This window comes from Pelodiscus sinensis, chromosome 5 (assembly GCF_049634645.1).
Source record: "Pelodiscus sinensis isolate JC-2024 chromosome 5, ASM4963464v1, whole genome shotgun sequence".
Classification (NCBI taxonomy): domain Eukaryota; kingdom Metazoa; phylum Chordata; order Testudines; family Trionychidae; genus Pelodiscus; species Pelodiscus sinensis.
The window spans coordinates 57,720,194-57,738,111 of NC_134715.1; the positions used below are offsets into that span (position 1 = coordinate 57,720,194).

Below are 17,918 nucleotides of genomic sequence, written 5' to 3' on the forward strand. Positions count from 1 at the left end.
CAGAGTGGCCACAAGGGCAAGCTGGGGAGGGCTAGCCTCCAACTAGTTCGAATTAAGTGGCTACACAGCCCTTAATTCGAACTGCTTAATTCGAACTAGGCGTTAGTCCTCGTTGAATGAGGTTTACCTAGTTCGAATTAAGCACTCCACTAGTTCGAATTAAATTCGAACTAGCGGTTTGTATGTGTAGCGCCTATGAAAGTTAATTCAAACTAACGGCTGTTAGTTCGAATTAACTTTGTAGTGTAGACATACTCTAAGAACCTTATTAAACTATATATAAGGTTTTTGTCAACACTTATCTTAAAATGGGGGGAAGTGACAACGCTGTTTTAGTTAGTTTATCTAAAGTCCATTTATCTTACTGATTGTTCAAGGGCAGCAATAGACAGTAACCCAAAAACTCCTAGAGGTGACAGATTTCAAAAGTGTGTATATTCATTTGTGCCAGAAAAAGCTATATTTGCCTTTGCAGGTACATGCACATGCAAGTGTCCATTTGCCGGCAGCATAGGATGCTCTGTGAATATTTGGTCCATACAAGCAATGTTAATAAAAACTGTACAGTGCCTTCACATACTATACAATTAGGTAAGAAAGGGAACAAAAGAAAATAGTTAATGCAAAACTAATGGATAATTAACACATGATGTCACATTACTTATGCCTATTTATTTTTAAATTTTTCTGATGTATGAAGTTCCACTATTGAAATTGAAGTGGATTTCCTCTTATCTTCTTTCTGATAAACATAAATAAGTTGGTGCACTGAAATAGATAATGTAGTTGTTACCTCAAATCTATAGGTTGCTGATCAAGAAATGCACACCAAAAGTGCAGAAAATTATGTTCTTGGCTATTGTTTTCTCCCCAGTATAAACTCATACCCTATCTCAAATAGGCATTTATCAGTAAATATTGGTTTATACCTGGCACCTAGGAGTCCAACAGTAGTTTTAGTAATTTATTGGCTGTGTCTAGACTGGCAAGTTTTTCCGCAAAATCATCTGATTTTGTGGAAAAACTTGCCAGCTGTCTACACTGGCCGCCTGAATTTCCGGAAAGCACTGACAATCTCATGTAAGATCGTCAGTGCTTTTCTGGAAATACTATGCTGCTCCCGTTTGGGCAAAAGTCTTTTTCCGAAAGACTTTTGCGCAAAAGGGCCAGTGTAAACAGCACAGTAGTGTTTTCTGCAAAAAAGCCACAATTGTGAAAATGGCGAGTGGGGCTTTTTTGCGGAAAACTGCGTCTAGATTGGCCACGGACGCTTTTCCACAAAAAGTGCATCCTACCAATCTAGACGTGCTTTTCCAAAAATGCTTTTAACGGAAAACTTTTCCATTAGAAGCATTTTTGGAAAATCATGCCAGTGTAGCCATTGGGTCCACTGGATGGCTTTAAGGGGGTGACAGAAAAGAACCATATGTTTCCCTTTTAATTAATTTTTTAAAATGCAAGGCCGTAAGATCAAACTGTTCCTTGTGTGATACAGCACAATTGTCTGCCCTGACACTTTATCTTCCTTAAATATTGCCATAGGTAGATGACTCTTCTGTCTTTTATTGTTGCAGGTAATGGATCTTAAAGGCCAAATGATCTATATTTTTGAATCTGGTGCCATTTTGTTCTTGGGATCTCCCTGCGTGGATAGATTAGAAGATTTTACAGGACGTGGATTATATCTTTCTGATATTCCCATTCATAATGCACTGAGGGATGTTGTTTTGATAGGAGAACAAGCCAGAGCTCAAGATGGACTAAAGAAGAGGCTAGGAAAGCTGAAAGCTACTCTTGAGCAGGCCCACCAAGCTCTAGAAGAGGAGAAGAAGAAGACAGTAGATCTTTTGTGCTCAATTTTTCCTGGTGAGGTTGCTCAGCAGCTGTGGCAGGGACAAGTTGTGCAAGCCAAGAAATTTAATAATGTCACAATGCTTTTCTCTGACATTGTAGGATTCACTGCCATCTGTGCCCAGTGCTCACCTATGCAGGTTATCACCATGCTTAATGAGCTCTATACTCGCTTTGATTACCAGTGCGGAGAGCTAGACGTCTACAAGGTAGAGAATTTATTGCATTCTGCAGCAGTGTTGAGGGTCGGAGGAGGAGGGAGGTAAAGAAAAGGGAGATTATGCTGGTATAGAGAATAATAGGACTTGAAAAAATTATTTTGACACAGACCTTAACTATAATAGTTTGACAGGTCACTGAATGAAACAGAGATTGTCTACAAAGTCAACTGATTGTGTAACCATTTAGAAAAACTACTGAAAGTTAGAGGTGATAGGTTAAATTTCTGCTCTCAGGTACACTGGTGTGAAATCTGGGGTAAGCATTTGATCCAAGTGAGCACCAGAGTCCCACAGAAAGAGGGAAGCATATTTGCATAATAAAAGCAATTGCTATCACCAGTGTACGGCATTCTTTGCAATTGCTCTTTGCAGGACTTGACCCAATTATCTCTTAAGGATACAATTTTTCCTTGGATAAAATTCCAGTTGATTCCAGTGGGAGTTTTGTCTAAGTAAGAACAACAGGATATGCCCCATTGAAAGCATTTAAAACCATGTCACATATTTTCTTCATCTCAGACTGCATAGACAGTAAGAAACAATTGTGTATGTTTAGGTGGAGACAATTGGAGATGCTTATTGCGTAGCTGGAGGTTTACACAAAGAAAGCGAGACTCATGCTGTTCAAATAGCATTGATGGCGTTGAAGATGATGGAGCTGTCAGATGAAGTGATGTCTCCCCATGGAGAGCCTATCAAGGTTAGGCAAATAGAAATACATTCATGGGTCAATTTTTATTGCTGGGGTGGAAATGTTTATTATTTTGTCAACAGTGTAATGTCATCTGCATAATGTTTAAAAATTTGAAACAAACAGGAAGAGTATGGAGATGACCTGACAAGAAGTCCAGTGTTTCATTCTTTTAGACATTAGGGATCTGTAAAGAAGAAAAAAAGCTAAAAATCCATTTGGAGGATTGAAAATCTCTGAAATCAACTATAGCACATTACTATCCTGTTTTTCAATATTTCAGAAGCAATAAAGTTGCCATGGATGTGCAAGTTTCTGCATTGGTACTTTAATTAGCCCTCTCTCAAATTAAGAGAGTTAATCCTCTCAAATGAAATCAGTAAGAAAATTACATTTGGAAGGGTCTGTTTTGAGGCAGTAGGTGACTATGAATCAGCAAAAGAACAACAATAATCTTGATTGCAAGAGTATATAATATATAATTTCCATCCCAAATTTGTGTTAAACCATTAACAATAACTCAGGCAAAACTTCAGTCATCTATGGCATGATTACAATATGTAAGGCCCCAATTTAACAAAGCAGGTACTTAATTTTATGCATGGTTTATATCTTGTTAAAAATATGGCCTAGCATATGAACAAATTTACTCCTGTGCAGCTACGTCTACACTGGCCCCTTTTTTGGAAGGGGCATGCTAATTGTGAAAGTGGGAATAGGGAAATCCGCAGGGGATTTAAATATCCCCCGCGGATTTAAATAAACATGTCCGCCACTTTTTTTCCGGCTTGGGGAAAAGCCGGAAAAAAAGCGTCTAGACTGGCCCGATCCTCCGGAATAAAGCCCTATTCCGGAGGATCTCTTATTCCTACTTTGAAGTGTTTACTTCAAATATTTACTGAAGTGTTAAATTCTCATCACAGTTGCTGATGTCATAGTATTGGATAAGAGATACTATGACATTTATTCATTTAAGAGTTATACCTCCATGGTCCAGCATCCTGGAGATCTAACTATACCCAAACCAGGGAACTGGCATGGCTCCACTTTGGCTGCAGTGGAGGAGCTGGCATTGACTGACTGAGGACTGGGGAGGAGAGGGTGCTCAGTGGAAGAGGCAGGATGGCTGTGGAGCCCCATGGCTGGTCTCAGAGTGCAGCGACCACTAGGTTTCGTGCACTGACCCCTGCGATCACTAGGCCAGTAGACTTAGCTTCCAGCTTCCACTGCCGGCTATGCAGCTGTGCTCCTGGCTCCTGACCATGGCACTCCAGTGCCAGCCTGCCTCTTTCCCTGAGTGACCCCCAGTTCCAGCTCTGTCAGGGCTGGCCTCTCTGCTGTCACTGGCTGTGAGGCTGTGGTCCTAGACACCAGCCATGGGGTTCTCTCACCACCCTTCTTTTTCTCCTCAACATCCCCCACATCCTTTCTTCTCCTCTTCCCTTCCTGAGCTTGAACAGAGGGAAGGAGAGGAGTTAAACGTAGAGCCCCAGCTTTTCCCTGTAAGTGTTTTAGCCCAGGGGCATCCACAGGGTTGCCAGACCACAGATGATGCTGAATGAGGGCTTTAGGCTACGTCTAGACTACATGCCTCTGGCGACAGAGGCATGTAGATGAGGCTACCAGGCATAGGAAGAAAATGAAGCGGTGATTTAAATAATCGCCTCTTCATTTAAATTTACATGGCTGCCGCGCTGAGCTGACAAACAGCTAATGAGCTGTTTGTCAGCTCAGCGCTGTAGTCTGGACGCGTGGGTGTCGACATCAAAGGCATTTGTCGACCACCCAGGTAAACCTCATCCCAGGAGGCATACCTGGGTGGTCGACAAATGCCTTTGATGTTGACACCCGCACGTCCAGACTACAGCGCTGAGCCGACAAACAGCTGATCAGCTGTTTGTCGGCTCAGCGCGGCAGCCATGTAAATTTAAATGAAGCGACGATTATTTAAATCGCCGCTTCATTTTCCTATGCCTGGTAACCTCATCTACATGCCTCTGTAGCCAGAGGCTTGTAGTCTAGACGTAGCCTTAGAGACTATAGAGGTCCAACCTCTAGTGTATTGCATCAGAAGTTACAAGCATCAAAAGAATGCTTTTTTATAAATGAAAGTGAAGTTTCCTCTATTTTTTTATCTTTTGGTGGAGTATTGGCTGCTTTGTGCTCTCTTTCAGATTTATTTTATTTTTTAAAATACATTTTCTGAAAAAGATGCCTGACTGCAAATTTCTTATGTTAAACTTGAATGCTATAGTAATGTTCTTATCTTAGCTCATACCTGTGAGCTTTGCTATATGGGTGGATATTGTTTACAGGGCAACAGTTCAGCTCTTGTTAAAGGTGTAGGATTGAGAGTTGTTGACATGCAAAGAATGGATGTAACACAGGTAGTAACAGGGTAAGCTTCTTCCCAGTGTTCTGCCTCCTTGCCCAAATATTGTTCTTATCTAAGTGTCAGAGAATAGTTCACATAAGAGGTTCTTTAGAGGGAGAAAAAATAAAACAGAAGGAACACAATAAACAATATGAGAATAAAAAAATATACAAACCCTAATACTAATCACAGAAGGACACTCCTGCATTCTCTAACCAACCTATATATTTGGTAGCTTGCTTCTTTAATCAAAGACTCAATTCCCATACCTTTGAACCAGGTTGTATTCTGGTTATGCCCACCTCTACCACTGGAACTCTGGTGAGCATGTGTCATAATTTTCCTTCTTTACAGCTCTGACTCTGACCTTAAAACAAAACCCAATGATTCTTACATTTATTTAACCATGTCATCAGGCCATATTTCCACTGTATAACACTCGTTCCCTCCAAATACCCAGGAGGGTAAACTGAGAGTTATGGTGTCTCCTGATGTCATTTCTAGATCAATGTAGGGCTGTCAAAACCAATTTAATCACAGTTATATAAACAAATGAATGTCTGATTAATATTTATGAGCAATAAAATTAAGCAGTTTAGTTTCTTCCTCAGTGGATTTACTTCCTGCTATTGAAAATGGAATGTGTTTATCTAAAGGAGATGAACCCCACCAAATTCTCACCTCCTGATCATTCTAATTAAGGAGGAACCAATAAAATGAACTAATTTAGTACACTAAACTATTTTAGCTAACAAATACTGTTTTATATATTTTGTTTAAAGATGCGTATTGGCCTCCATTCTGGGTCCGTCTTTGCTGGAGTTGTTGGGGTTAAAATGCCACGTTATTGTCTCTTTGGAAACAATGTAACCCTTGCCAACAAGTTTGAGTCTTGCAGTATACCTAGGAAAATAAATGTCAGTCCGACAACTTACAGGTACAGTAATCTACAACTTATACTTCCAACAAACAAAACAAAACCAACCCTAAAGCTAGTGACTGTTTCTTTAGTAATTTCACAATTGTTTTCCCCATTTTCTTTTCAAAATATTGTTTGCTTTTCTGTCTTATTCATTAACCTTACTGCTCATGATTGTACCTTGCTTATTTTTGGTCAGGAGCTAGACAGTAGGTACAGCCAAGGGATGGAGTGAGGCTGAGTAACTAACATGCATTGTCTCCCTGTCCTGTTTAGAGAAATAAGAAGTCTAGATGACTGCAATACATTTTGCTCCTAACCTTGAAGCTTTGTATCTCTTGCATTGTCTTCATCTTCTACTTCTAATTCTTATTAAGCTAAATGATTTTCAGTGGAAGCTAAGCACCTAACTCAATTAGGCACTTTTGAAAATAACCTAACTGAATGGTTGGTAGTCTCCTCCTTAAGAAAATATCTCTAGAGATTGGCAAGCTTGGCAACTATTACCAGATCTTGAATTTTCCTTGTTTAAGAAAGATAACTGAGAAGATTGAAGTGAGGCAATTCTAGTGACATTTGGTTTATTCAGATGTTTTTGACACCATTGAATCTAGTTTAGACAGTGGTCTCCAACCTTTCTAACCACAAATATCCTTGTCCCGCCCTCTTTGTGCCCTTATCCGAGGCCTCACCCCTGCTCACTCCATCCTCCTTCCCTCTCTCATCTTCCCTCACTTTCACCAGGCAGGGGCAGCGGGTTAGGGTGCAGGCTCTGGTTTTGGATTAAGGGATTTGGAGTGTGAGAGGAGGTTCTAAGTGCAAGCTCTGAGAGGGTGTTTGGATGCCGGGGTGCTTGGGGCTAGTGCAGGGGTGTGGGGTACAGGAGGGGGTTCATGACTAGGGTAGGGTTTCAGGATGTGGGCTCTGACTGGGCACTGCTTACCTCAGGTGGCTCCTGGGCAGTGCAGTGGGGCTAAAGCAGGCTCACCCCTTCCCTGGCCCTGCATCACTCCCAAAAGCAGCCAGAAAACTCCATCCCAAGCCCTGTTTTGCCCCTCTCTGCTCTGTGGGGATAAGATACAGAGTGGGAGATGGGGCACCTTGACATAAGTTGCCCCTCTTCTCCCTCTCCTGCCCTGCACAACAAGCAGGAGGCTCCCAGGGTTGGGAAGAGATAGCTCCGAGGCAAAGGGCAGGAGGTGTGCAGCAGTGGGGGAAGGGGCAGCTAAAGTGCCGGCACTTGATAGCCTCTTGGCCAAACCAGTCAGGGTCACCTATCAGAAGCACCAAGAACTACCAGTAGATCCCAATCTACTGGTTGGTGACCACTGCCTTAGTATGAAACCCAGACTATTCAGTTCACACTGGTTAATGATCTTCTAGTGATGGGCAAACATGAGGTGTCCATACTCATTCTATTAGCTCTGATAGTAGTCGTTGATGCCGTTGACCACATGGCATTGTTGACAGTTCTGTAGATATTGTTAAAGAAACACCAAGTTGCACTTACGTTGCTTTGCTATTTTCTGATAGAGAGGACCCAGGAGACAAGGTTAAGAGATTATTCCGTCAGCCAGCTACAGGTTTCTCCCTTGTGAGATACAGAAGTGTTCAATTCTGTCACCCCTTCTGCTGAATGTATATGTGAGGCCATGAGGGGAGATAATAAGGTTTGTTTTAATTTGCTGATGATATGCAGCTGTGTCTTCATTTCACATACTCAGGTTGATATAATGTTTTGGCTATTGCAGCATCTGGCCAAGATCACAGCTTAGATAAGAGTATGCTGTTTGAAAAATTCATTCAGATAAAAATGGAGGTGGTGATGCTCGGTGGGGCAAAGAAACCAGAGGCAATGGGAAAGTGATATTTGTTCCTTCTATTAAGGCGAAACCTGCCTTGTTTCCCCCTGTAGCTCATAGTGGAGTTTCTTCAGAGTATCAAGTTAATCTTAATAAACAAGAATGCTTTTCCCCTTCATAAAGCACGTGACAAAGAAGTTGTGAGGATGTAGTAATATATCACATGTTGTCCTCAACACCAGTATTCTTGTCCTTTGTCACTGTTAGATTGGATTATCGCAGTATACTTTATTTGAGGTTAAACCTAAATACCACTTGCAAACTTCAATAGTGCAGATTATGTCTTCTTGCTTTCTTAGCAGTGCTTTGTACATAGAGGCTACGTCTAGACTGGCATGATTTTCTGCAAATGCTTCTAACGGAAAAGCTTTTCCATTAAAAGCATTTGCGGAAAAGAGTGTCTAGATTGGCATGGACACTTTTCCACAAAAGCACTTTTTGCGGAAAACTGTCCATGCCAATCTAGACGCGGTTTTGCGCAAGAAAGCCCCGAGCGCCATTTTCGCGATCAGGGCTTTTTTGTGCAAAACAATACCGTGTTGTCTACACTGGCCCTCTTGCACAAAATCATTTGCGCAAAAGGACTTTTGCCCGAACGGGAGCAGCATAGTATTTCCACAAGAACACTAACAATCTCACATAAGATCGTCAGTGCTCTTGTGCAAATTCAAGCGGTCAGTGTAAACAGCTGGCAAGTTTTTCCGCAAAAGCAAGTGCTTTTGCGGAAATACTTGCCAGTCTAGACACAGCCAGACTGTATTTTACTTGTGCTTTGGAGACTTGCTGGCTTCCAGTTCATTTCTGTGTTCAAAGTGCCAGTTTTGATTAATAGAGGCTTTATGAGTTGGACCCTGAATATTCATATCCACTTCATTTGTCATGTTTTATCTGGTAGTTGAGATCAGCTGGAATGTTTGAGCTAATAGTACTTTGATTTATATCTCATGGTGAAGTATGCAGTGTTGTTGAATCTGTGTCAGTCCCAGGATATTAGAGAGACTGGGTAGGTGAGACTTTAATTTGTCCAATATAAGATATTACCTCTCTCACGTCATCTTTTAACTTCCTGGGGGGAGGACATTCTCAATCTGCAGCTCCCAATTATGAAACGTGCTACCTCTCTGGGGGTATGTCTACACTAACACCCTAGTTCGAACTAGGGTGGTAATGTAGGCAACCGGAGTTGCAAATGAAGCCCAGGATTTGAATTTCCCGGGCTTCATTTGCATAAAGCCGGGCGCCGCCATTTTTAAATGTCCGCTAGTGCGGACTCCGTGCCGTGCAGCTACACGCAGCACGGACTAGGTATTTCGGACTAGGCTTCCTCGTGCAAGTAGGAATAAGAGATCCTCCGGAATAGGGCTTTATTCCGGAGGATCGCGCCAGTCTGGACGCTTTTCTCCGGCTTATCTCCAAGCCGGAAAAAAGCGGCGGCCATGAAAATGCAAATGCCGCGGGGGATATTTAAATCCCCCGCGGATTTGCCTATTCCCAAGTGCTACATTAGCATGCCTATTTCGTAATGGGGGCCAGTGTAGACACAGCCTTAGAAGAAAGACTGCCCCTGTCATGGGGAGCTTTTGGCCTGTGAGCCGCACGTAGTTCATCAGGGTTAGCTATTGGCAAGCTACCAAATGGTGTGTTTACCTGAGTATCCAGAGGCACGGAGCCCCGCAGCTCCTAATGGCTGAAGTTCACAGTTTCTGGACCATGGGAGCTGCAGAAAGTGTCACAGGCTAGACCACTGCTTCCTGCATCTCCCATTGCCCAGCGAACTATGGCTACTGTGAGTGGTGGGGCTGTTTCTGTGTACACTCAGGTAAACAAACCATCTGGTAGCCTGCCAATTGCTAAACCTGACAAACCATGTGTGGACAGCATACTAGAGGTTCCCCACTCTGGTATGGTACATATCAGTATATCCCATATTCTGGGATTGTTATTACATGTCTTTGAACTTCAGATATTTATTGTCAATAATTATCTCTAAAGTATAAAAATGCATTTTTTGTTTGTAATTCAGATTTCATAGGAGATGACTGTCTTTAGTGGAACTTTGTGTAAAACAGCATAAAGGTTGTATTTAATATTATATCTAAATATTTTGCTTGACAAACCCTTCAGTATCTCATTGGTTTAAATGAATTCTGGTGCCACATTTATGCAACATTTTCATTTATTATTTAATGTTAAATAGTCTCTTGAAATGTTAACAAGAAATCTCTCATGATACATTCAGAACAAGGAGAAATACAAACATGCCTTGTATAGCCAAAAAGGGAGAGACTGTCTTCCTGTTTTAATATATCAGGTCAATCTACGTATGTCAATCAATGAGCAAAGGGTATGCTAAGTAAGCAAGACAATGCATTCTATTTTAAAATAACACGTAGATACTGGAACAAATTCTGGCCCAATTTACAAAACATGTGAAAAGAACAATGCTAGAATATTCTTAATAACAGTAGCAGTTAGTGTTTGATTTCATATTTAATGAGTATTTTTAATTGTCTCGTAGGCTGTTAAAAGAATTTCCTGATTTTGTATTCACACCTCGTTCAAGAGAAGAACTTCCTCCCAACTTTCCCAGTGACATTCCTGGTATTTGTTACTTTCTGGAAGCTTATCTTCAAGGAACAAATTCAAAGCCTTGGTTTCAAAAGAGAGATTTTGAAGATGGTAATGCAAATTTCTTGGGAAAGGCAACAGGAGTAGACTAAATTATATATTCACACATTTACAGAATAATTGTATAAATATTTTAATTTTTGTGTAAATTGAGAGTTTTAAAAAAGTATGGAACATGAAAGCACTTTAGATTGCTAATACCTGAAAGTCAGTATTAAAATTTCAGGAAGTGTGTCAGCTACTACTTTTTATTTTTACTTTCAAGAAGATATAGAGTCACTAAAATAATATTTCAGCTTTACTGTTTAAAAGGCTGTTAAAGAGTACTTTCATCCCTGTGGTAATCTGTGTTACATAAGAACCATTTCAACTCTACCTGTACTGAAAATTCTAAACATGTTGTACATGCAGTGTATAAAAAATATTGTGAATAAGTGATGCAGTCATATGAAGTGTGGTGTGCTGGTGCATACCAGTGACTATTAAAATGCAGTTTTCTTAGTCGCTCTATAAGAAAAAAATAACAGCCATTATTATAACAATTTCTTCCAATGTTTCAGTGCAATTTTTGGTCCAGTCCTATGAGGTTCTGCCCATCTCCTAGTGGGAGCTGATGTCAACAGTAATTGAAGGCACACAGCACCTTGATGGATCAAGTTGTTGGTTGTAACTAATGCCAGTATATATAGCAGAGTATGCTGCCTACTGTTCCCTGAACTTTGTTTTCTTTGTTCATAAAATAAATATTTATAGAATATTCAAATACTGTATAATCCACACACGAAAGCATCTGTAATCAAGCAAGATTTTAGTTCTTGGAGTTTTAAAACCCTATTTTAAAAATTATTTTCCCCTGATACTATGTATCATAGCAATAAATGTTTTCTTTTTGTTGTCATTTCATTTTTAACTGTTTTAAAGGAGATAGTAGTATATAATTTGTTTACATAGAAAGGAAATTTCAACTGGCCTGTATAGTATGTTGGACAGAAACATACTATCTTGAACATGTGATCTTATACTTCAGCTAGAAATAATGTATAGAAGAGATGGAATCTGAAATATGTACAGGTCACTCACTTTAAAATGTATCACTCATTGCTAAAGGTAGAAGACAAATGACTTAAAATATGAGTAGACACCAACAGCCTTAAAACTGCTAACACATACATTTTACAAGTAAACAGAGGATTCTTTAGCTATTGAGACTTGAGTTTGGGATTCCATTTCTACTGCAAGTTAACTTTGTGCAGTCATCCTTCTAAACATACAACTTGGCTCCTTGGCATGGCTTGGGATCTGCATGCTTTACACTGGCTGAGGGTATTTGTGATAACATCACTTCCTTGCAAGAGAGACATTGATATCTGAACTCTTAAACATTCATTTGTATTTGCTTTGTGATTTAGAAAGATTTTGGTTCTCTTCTAATGGCCTTCTAGGCTGTCTGTGTGCTAGAAATCTTGCCCTGGAAATCCATTAAAAGAAAAAGGCACTTTTAATCACTGCAGATCTATCCAGGATATTGACATATATCATTAAGTGACTTTACAAACTTCCCTTCTGATTTTTTGAACAGTCCTGTGTTGGTATTTTTGGGACAATATGTGTTTGCTAAGTAACACCATAACGATTCTGCATCTGCATTATCTTGCTTGTTTTAAAAGTAACAGTACAGATATGTCCACGTAAGGGAGGGGAAAGGTTAAACCACGGATTTTCGAATTAACATGCTTAGAAAACACTTGTGTACACACATCACAATGCGTTTCAGAGCACGGACTCTACATTAATTGCAAACTTTGTAGTCCTCATTCAAAGTGAACTAGTTTTGCTCTGAAGCAAGTTAGTTCAACATTTTGTTCCTGTGCTGCCTACCAAGATTATACCATGCTCCTTTGTGGGTAACCATTACTGACCTGTCTGTTTATCTTTGTACTCTCTGCTACTATGAGGTCAAGTTAACCAGATGTCCCCTCCCCCATTTATACATTGGCAGATAGCCAGATTTTGTCCATTCACTCCTGGATTCCCATTTCTTACCAAAGGCCCACAACACACCTTGAGTAGCCACATCAATATCCTGTCTCTCATTGCCATCTAGGGTGCTGTCAGTTCAGGGAGCACTTGTGGCAGCCACTAGGGTAAACACCTTTTTGTGAACATTGCTAGGCAGATGTCCATGAGGGGTGCTGGACATGATGCACTATAGTGCCAGATAAAAAGCAAATTGTACCAGAGCTCCTCCGCTGAAAGAAAAGAGAACTAAGAAACTCCAGCAGAGGGCATGTAACTTCTCCATTTTTGAGGAGCTGAACAGAATTTTATATAACTACAAAACCATCCAACCTAGGCTCCCTGCACCACTAGGATGACCAGCAAGACTTATCAAGGGATGAACATGAGGGGGCCAGGCTCTGTTTAGAACTCAGGACCCTGATGACAGTCAGGTAGAATCAAATTCAGTTCTAGCTTTGTAGCAACAACCCTGCTGGACAGGCAAAAACCCAGAAGGGGACTGATCCCATGGAGGGAAACTCAGCATGTAAGTATTTACATTGAAAAAAAAATGTCTAAGCTATCCTGCCGTGCTGTCTTCTCTTCAGGGTGTGCCATGGCAATAGTCGTTGTAACCAGATGTGAGAGAGAAGCTTTTCTGAAATGAAGATCTCACTTCCCTCACTCTGCTAACACTGTCCATTCAACACTTCCCTCCCCCCACCCCAAACTTGTACACCTTCCTAAACTTGGAACAATCAGCCTGTGTCTCATGCTAACACCTTGGCTGCCAACTGTTTCCAGGCCCACACTACAGAAGGCACATACACTCTATATCCTGTTTTCCTTTCCCCTTCCCTCAGGTGTCCTGCCTGGAGAATGCTGCCCCCGTTCCCCAACCTGGTTTGCTACTTCAGGAAGCAGAGCAAGCAGCATGGTGCAGCCGCCCATGCCTGTCTAGAACAGATTCTGAGTAAGGAAAACATTATTTCATGGGAAATGCAAAAGTTGATTCAGATTCTGGTTACAGGAAGAGAAGTTTGATTCATTGTCTCACTTCTCATGAAGTAGACTTTGGACATTGCATGAAACCACAGAGACTAGCTACCCAGTAAATGCCCTGGAACACTCATTCTTACTGACTGGTAATAGTGCCTGAAGCATTTAGTCATTGCAGAAGCCTGTCTATTTTTGTTCATACTTTCAGCTTATCTGCAGGGGAGATGAAGCAAAAATCTCAAGCTGAGGCATTGCTTAGTTTTTGATCAGAGATAGAAAAATAGCTACCAGACCAACCCCACTGGCATAGCTTGTGCCTCTCTGCCTCTCTGGTAACAATTTTGAGGGGAGCATCTTGGTGAATAACTTCACTGTGTATCTCCCTGCCCTGCCCTGCCCTTTGCCTTTTGAATAAGGCCATTCTCTGCCTCCTAGTCACCTAGTGTTAAAAAATGTGCTGTCACGACTGCCTTAGAAGATGAGCAATACTCATTTAGAATTTTTAATACCCCCACAGCAATAGCACCAGCACTGACCAGATCCTCAAAAGGTGGGACCTTTGAAGGGGACCTGCTCCCCACAGATGCTGCCTAGTGGATAGGCAAGAGCATGACAAAACCTCTTTTGTCTTGGTGCCCTCTGTTGATAGCTGCTCCAGCCATGCTGTCCCTTTCTGTGGCTTGGTGCTCTGGCTGGGCCCCAACCTGAGTGCAGCTTTTCTTGGGTATGTAAAGAGTTTTAACAAATGCTAGTTCTGCTTCTCAGCAGGAGCTTTCAGGCTTGGCCCAACTTAAGTCCCAGAGTCAGGACTCTCAAGATACGGAGTCTAATCCCAGGTCTCTAATATCAAAGATTGTCTTTTTGCCTCCAGCCCCAGGAAGGGTTTGGAAGGAGAACCCAGATGCACCCTCTCTACCAGGTTCCAATCCAGAGCCCAAAGGTAGCATTTGAATCCTTCACCCTGCAGTGCCAGGTGGTTGCCTCTGTCATAACTTCCTACCAGCCTGTCCCTCAAGAGGGAACAGCAAAGTCATGTAAACAAAATGAAGAGATCCCAGCCTTTCACACGTTCAGCACCATTTGCCCTCAGCAGGTCAGGTAGGCCATCCATAGTTGGTGGGTCTGATAGCTGAGGCACCATAGTGCAAGTCTGTTAATCTCCACACATTACCTGCAAGTGAGCTACTCTGCTAACATTTAAAGTTCCTCCTCGAGCCTGTGCATGCATTGCAAGGTGTCAAGGCAAAGCTGCCTGGGCCTAGGATCGTTCTGAATCCTTTCTCCCTATCATAGGCCCTTATCAATGGCTGAACAGTTGGCAAGGGGGAGAAAATGGAAAACTTGTGATGAAATGTTTGTGACCATCAAAACACACACACACACACACACACACACACACACACACACACACACACACACACACACACACACACACACACACAACAGAACAGAAAGATGGAGCCACACACACACACACACACAACAGAACAGAAAGATGGAGCCAGTATCTGAGGACTGAGAGAGGGAATCTGATTAGAAGTTTTCCAGGGAGATCATTGCAATGTCAAAGGACAGCATGGCAGTTGCTAGGGATATGTTACCATGGCCAAAGATAGTATTGAAAAAGTGAGATGCAGAGGCAACTCCTGGAGGCCCTAAAAAGCCAAAAATTCCCTGTTGCAGCATGTTGCTGTTAGGGCAGCAGGTAATGCAGTACTGCAAATCAGAAGCAGACATTACACTGCCCTTGGATAATACAAGCTTCAGGAAACAATCACATCTTCTCCTTACTGTACCTCAGCAACACTTCTCCTACAGGCTGTTCCCCTTGCAGAACCCAAATCAAGGCAGCAAGAACAATAGCATCTAGGATCCCAGCTCTTTTGAGCCCTCTATCATTCATGGTAAATTCAAGCATCTGCACTCCATACCAGACAGCCTTGAATCAGAAGAGGCAGACCTTTGCCTACATCTTATGTTGTGCCTAGTGCAGTACTGTTGCACTTTGCTGTTTTGTTTCACTGCTGGTGTAATAAAAAGGTTTCTTTGTAGATAGATCATAGATTGTTTTGTTTCTTCATTAAAAGCTGTTTTTTAATTTTCATGTCAGCTGAAGGTTCATTTCTACATGTTATAAAATAGTTTAATAATCTTTAAAATTGCATTCATAAGGAATCAACAGTTCATTTTACACAGAAAATAATTAAAATTTTACTAATTCATAAGGTTTTACAAAGATGAATAGGCAAAGCAAAAAGGCACAATAGGGATTGCTGCAACATTGCATTTCATTGCCAATAAACACTGAACTACACAAACTTCTACCACCCTCCAATGTTAACAGCCGGACGTGCAGACACCAGTTTCAGCCTGAGGCTCAAAATAAGAACAACGGGAATTTTATATTGAACACATTACTGGCTGCTCAAACTTCTGAGTGAGTTTCTGTACTTTAGCTTCCCAGCTGTCATTAAGGTTTTCTCCTTTAGTCGCACAAACATTGTGCAAATATAACATGATGCTATGATCTTTGATATTTCTTTTCTGCTGTTTCTAACTTATTCTACAAACGAGCCATCACTCTTTCAAATGGCCAAATGCACATTCCACTGCCATTCTGCAACTATGGAGGCCATTGTTAAATGATTCTTTTCTTCTGTCAAAACAGCCTGTGAATGGTATCATTATTAAAGAAGTGAAGGGTAAGCTGGATCTCCCAGGATAACCATACAGTGTTCATACAATTGGGGCTCGTCTACACTGGCCCCTTTTCCGGAAGGGGCATGTTAATTTCACCTATCGTAGTAGGGAAATCCGCGGGGGATTTAAATATCCCCCGCGGCATTTAAATAAAAATGTCCGACGCTTTTTTCCGGCTTTTAAAAAAGCCGGAAAAGAGCGTCTACACTGGCCCCGATCCTCCGGAAAAAGCGCCCTTTTCCGGAGGCTCTTATTCCTACTTTAAAGAATAAGAGCCTCCGGAAAAGGGTGCTTTTTCCGGAGGATCGGGGCCAGTGTAGACGCTCTTTTCCGGCTTTTTTAAAAGCCGGAAAAAAGCGGCGGACATTTTTATTTAAATGCCGCGGGGGATATTTAAATCCCCCGCGGATTTCCCTACTACGATAGGTGAAATTAACATGCCCCTTCCGGAAAAGGGGCCAGTGTAGACGTAGCCTTGATGTCCATAGTGAACCTGTCCTTTCTCTGGGTATGTCTACACTACCCTCCTAATTCGAACTAGGAGGGTAATGTAGGCATACTGCACTTGCAAATGAAGCCCGGGATTTGAATTTCCCGGGCTTCATTTGCATAAGCCGGGCGCCGCCATTTTTAAATCCCGGCTGGTTCGAACCCCGTGCCGTGCGGCTACACGCGGCACGAACTAGGTAGTTTGGAATAGGCTTCCTAGTTCGAACTACCGTTACTCCTCATTCCTGGGATGAGGCATATCTGGGAGGTCGACAAATGCCTTTGATGTCGACCGCGGAGCATCCAGACTACCGCACTGAGCCGACAAACAGCTGATCGGCTCAGCTCGGCAGCCATGTAAATTTAAATAAAGCAGCGATTATTTAAATCGCCACTTCATTTTCCTATGCCGGGTAGTTTAATCTACATGCCTCTGTCGCCAGAGGCATGTAGTCTAGACGTACCCTTAGTAAGGGCCAATTGTCCAAATGACTAGCTAACCGTAGTCCCAGACATTTGGGCATTAGATGTGCACTCTGGTGAATTTTCACACACTTAGCACATTAGTGGCATTAACTGCTTGTCACAGCTCCCTGTTGAATAAGGTATCATATATGTCTGTGACTCTGTAATGCTGTAGCGTTACGTGTTGCCTCTGGGGGGCGCTGTTACCTCTCACCAGCTGGGCCACTGCAGAAGAGCAAGTGGCACAAGTGACCATTTGGGGTCCGCGCTTCCCATGCAGGACCTCCACTGCATGGGGAGCATGGACCCCAAGCGGCCACTTGTGCCACTTGCTCTTCTGCAGTGTCCCAGCTGAGTGGCACAGAACTCAGCCGAGTGCCACGGCGGGAGGCAAAGGGGGATGGCGCGGTGACGTACACGGCCAGGGGATGGGGCCCGGCTGTGTATGTCACTGCTCTGCCCCCCTTCACATCCCGCCTTGGAGCTTGGCTGAATTCTACGCCGCTGAGCTGGGCCGCGGCGGGGGAGCCCAAACGACTGCTGGCTCCGCTTGCTCCCTCGTGGCGGCCCAGCTGAGCAGCACTGAAGTCAGCCAAGCACCATGGCGGAAGGCGATGGGGGGCGGGATAGAGACATGCGGCGTGACAGCGGCTCCAGGTCCCGCCCCCTGGCTGTGAACAGACTCTGGCTGGGAGGTGGGCGGGGGAATGAGGAGGAGGGA

At 42.5% G+C, this 17,918-nt stretch overlaps 1 protein-coding gene across 5 annotated transcripts in view; it reads left to right on the forward strand.

Annotated features, from left to right (window-relative positions):
• GUCY1A1 (guanylate cyclase 1 soluble subunit alpha 1) overlaps window positions 1-11,444 on the forward strand; it is a 55,213-nt gene extending 43,769 nt beyond the window's left edge. For 3 of the 5 annotated variants that reach the window (XM_014571810.3, XM_075930111.1, XM_025182897.2), the window contains 4 exons: window positions 1,575-2,060; window positions 2,629-2,772; window positions 5,920-6,074; window positions 10,437-11,444. In XM_014571810.3, the coding sequence (XP_014427296.1) occupies window positions 1,575-2,060; window positions 2,629-2,772; window positions 5,920-6,074; window positions 10,437-10,638 (987 nt within the window). In that variant the 3' untranslated portion in view covers window positions 10,639-11,444. The remainder of the gene's footprint in view (window positions 1-1,574; window positions 2,061-2,628; window positions 2,773-5,919; window positions 6,075-10,436) is intronic. The other 2 variants (XM_075930112.1, XM_075930113.1) reach the window with 2 other exon arrangements.
• Window positions 11,445-17,918: the final 6,474 nt, after the last annotated feature.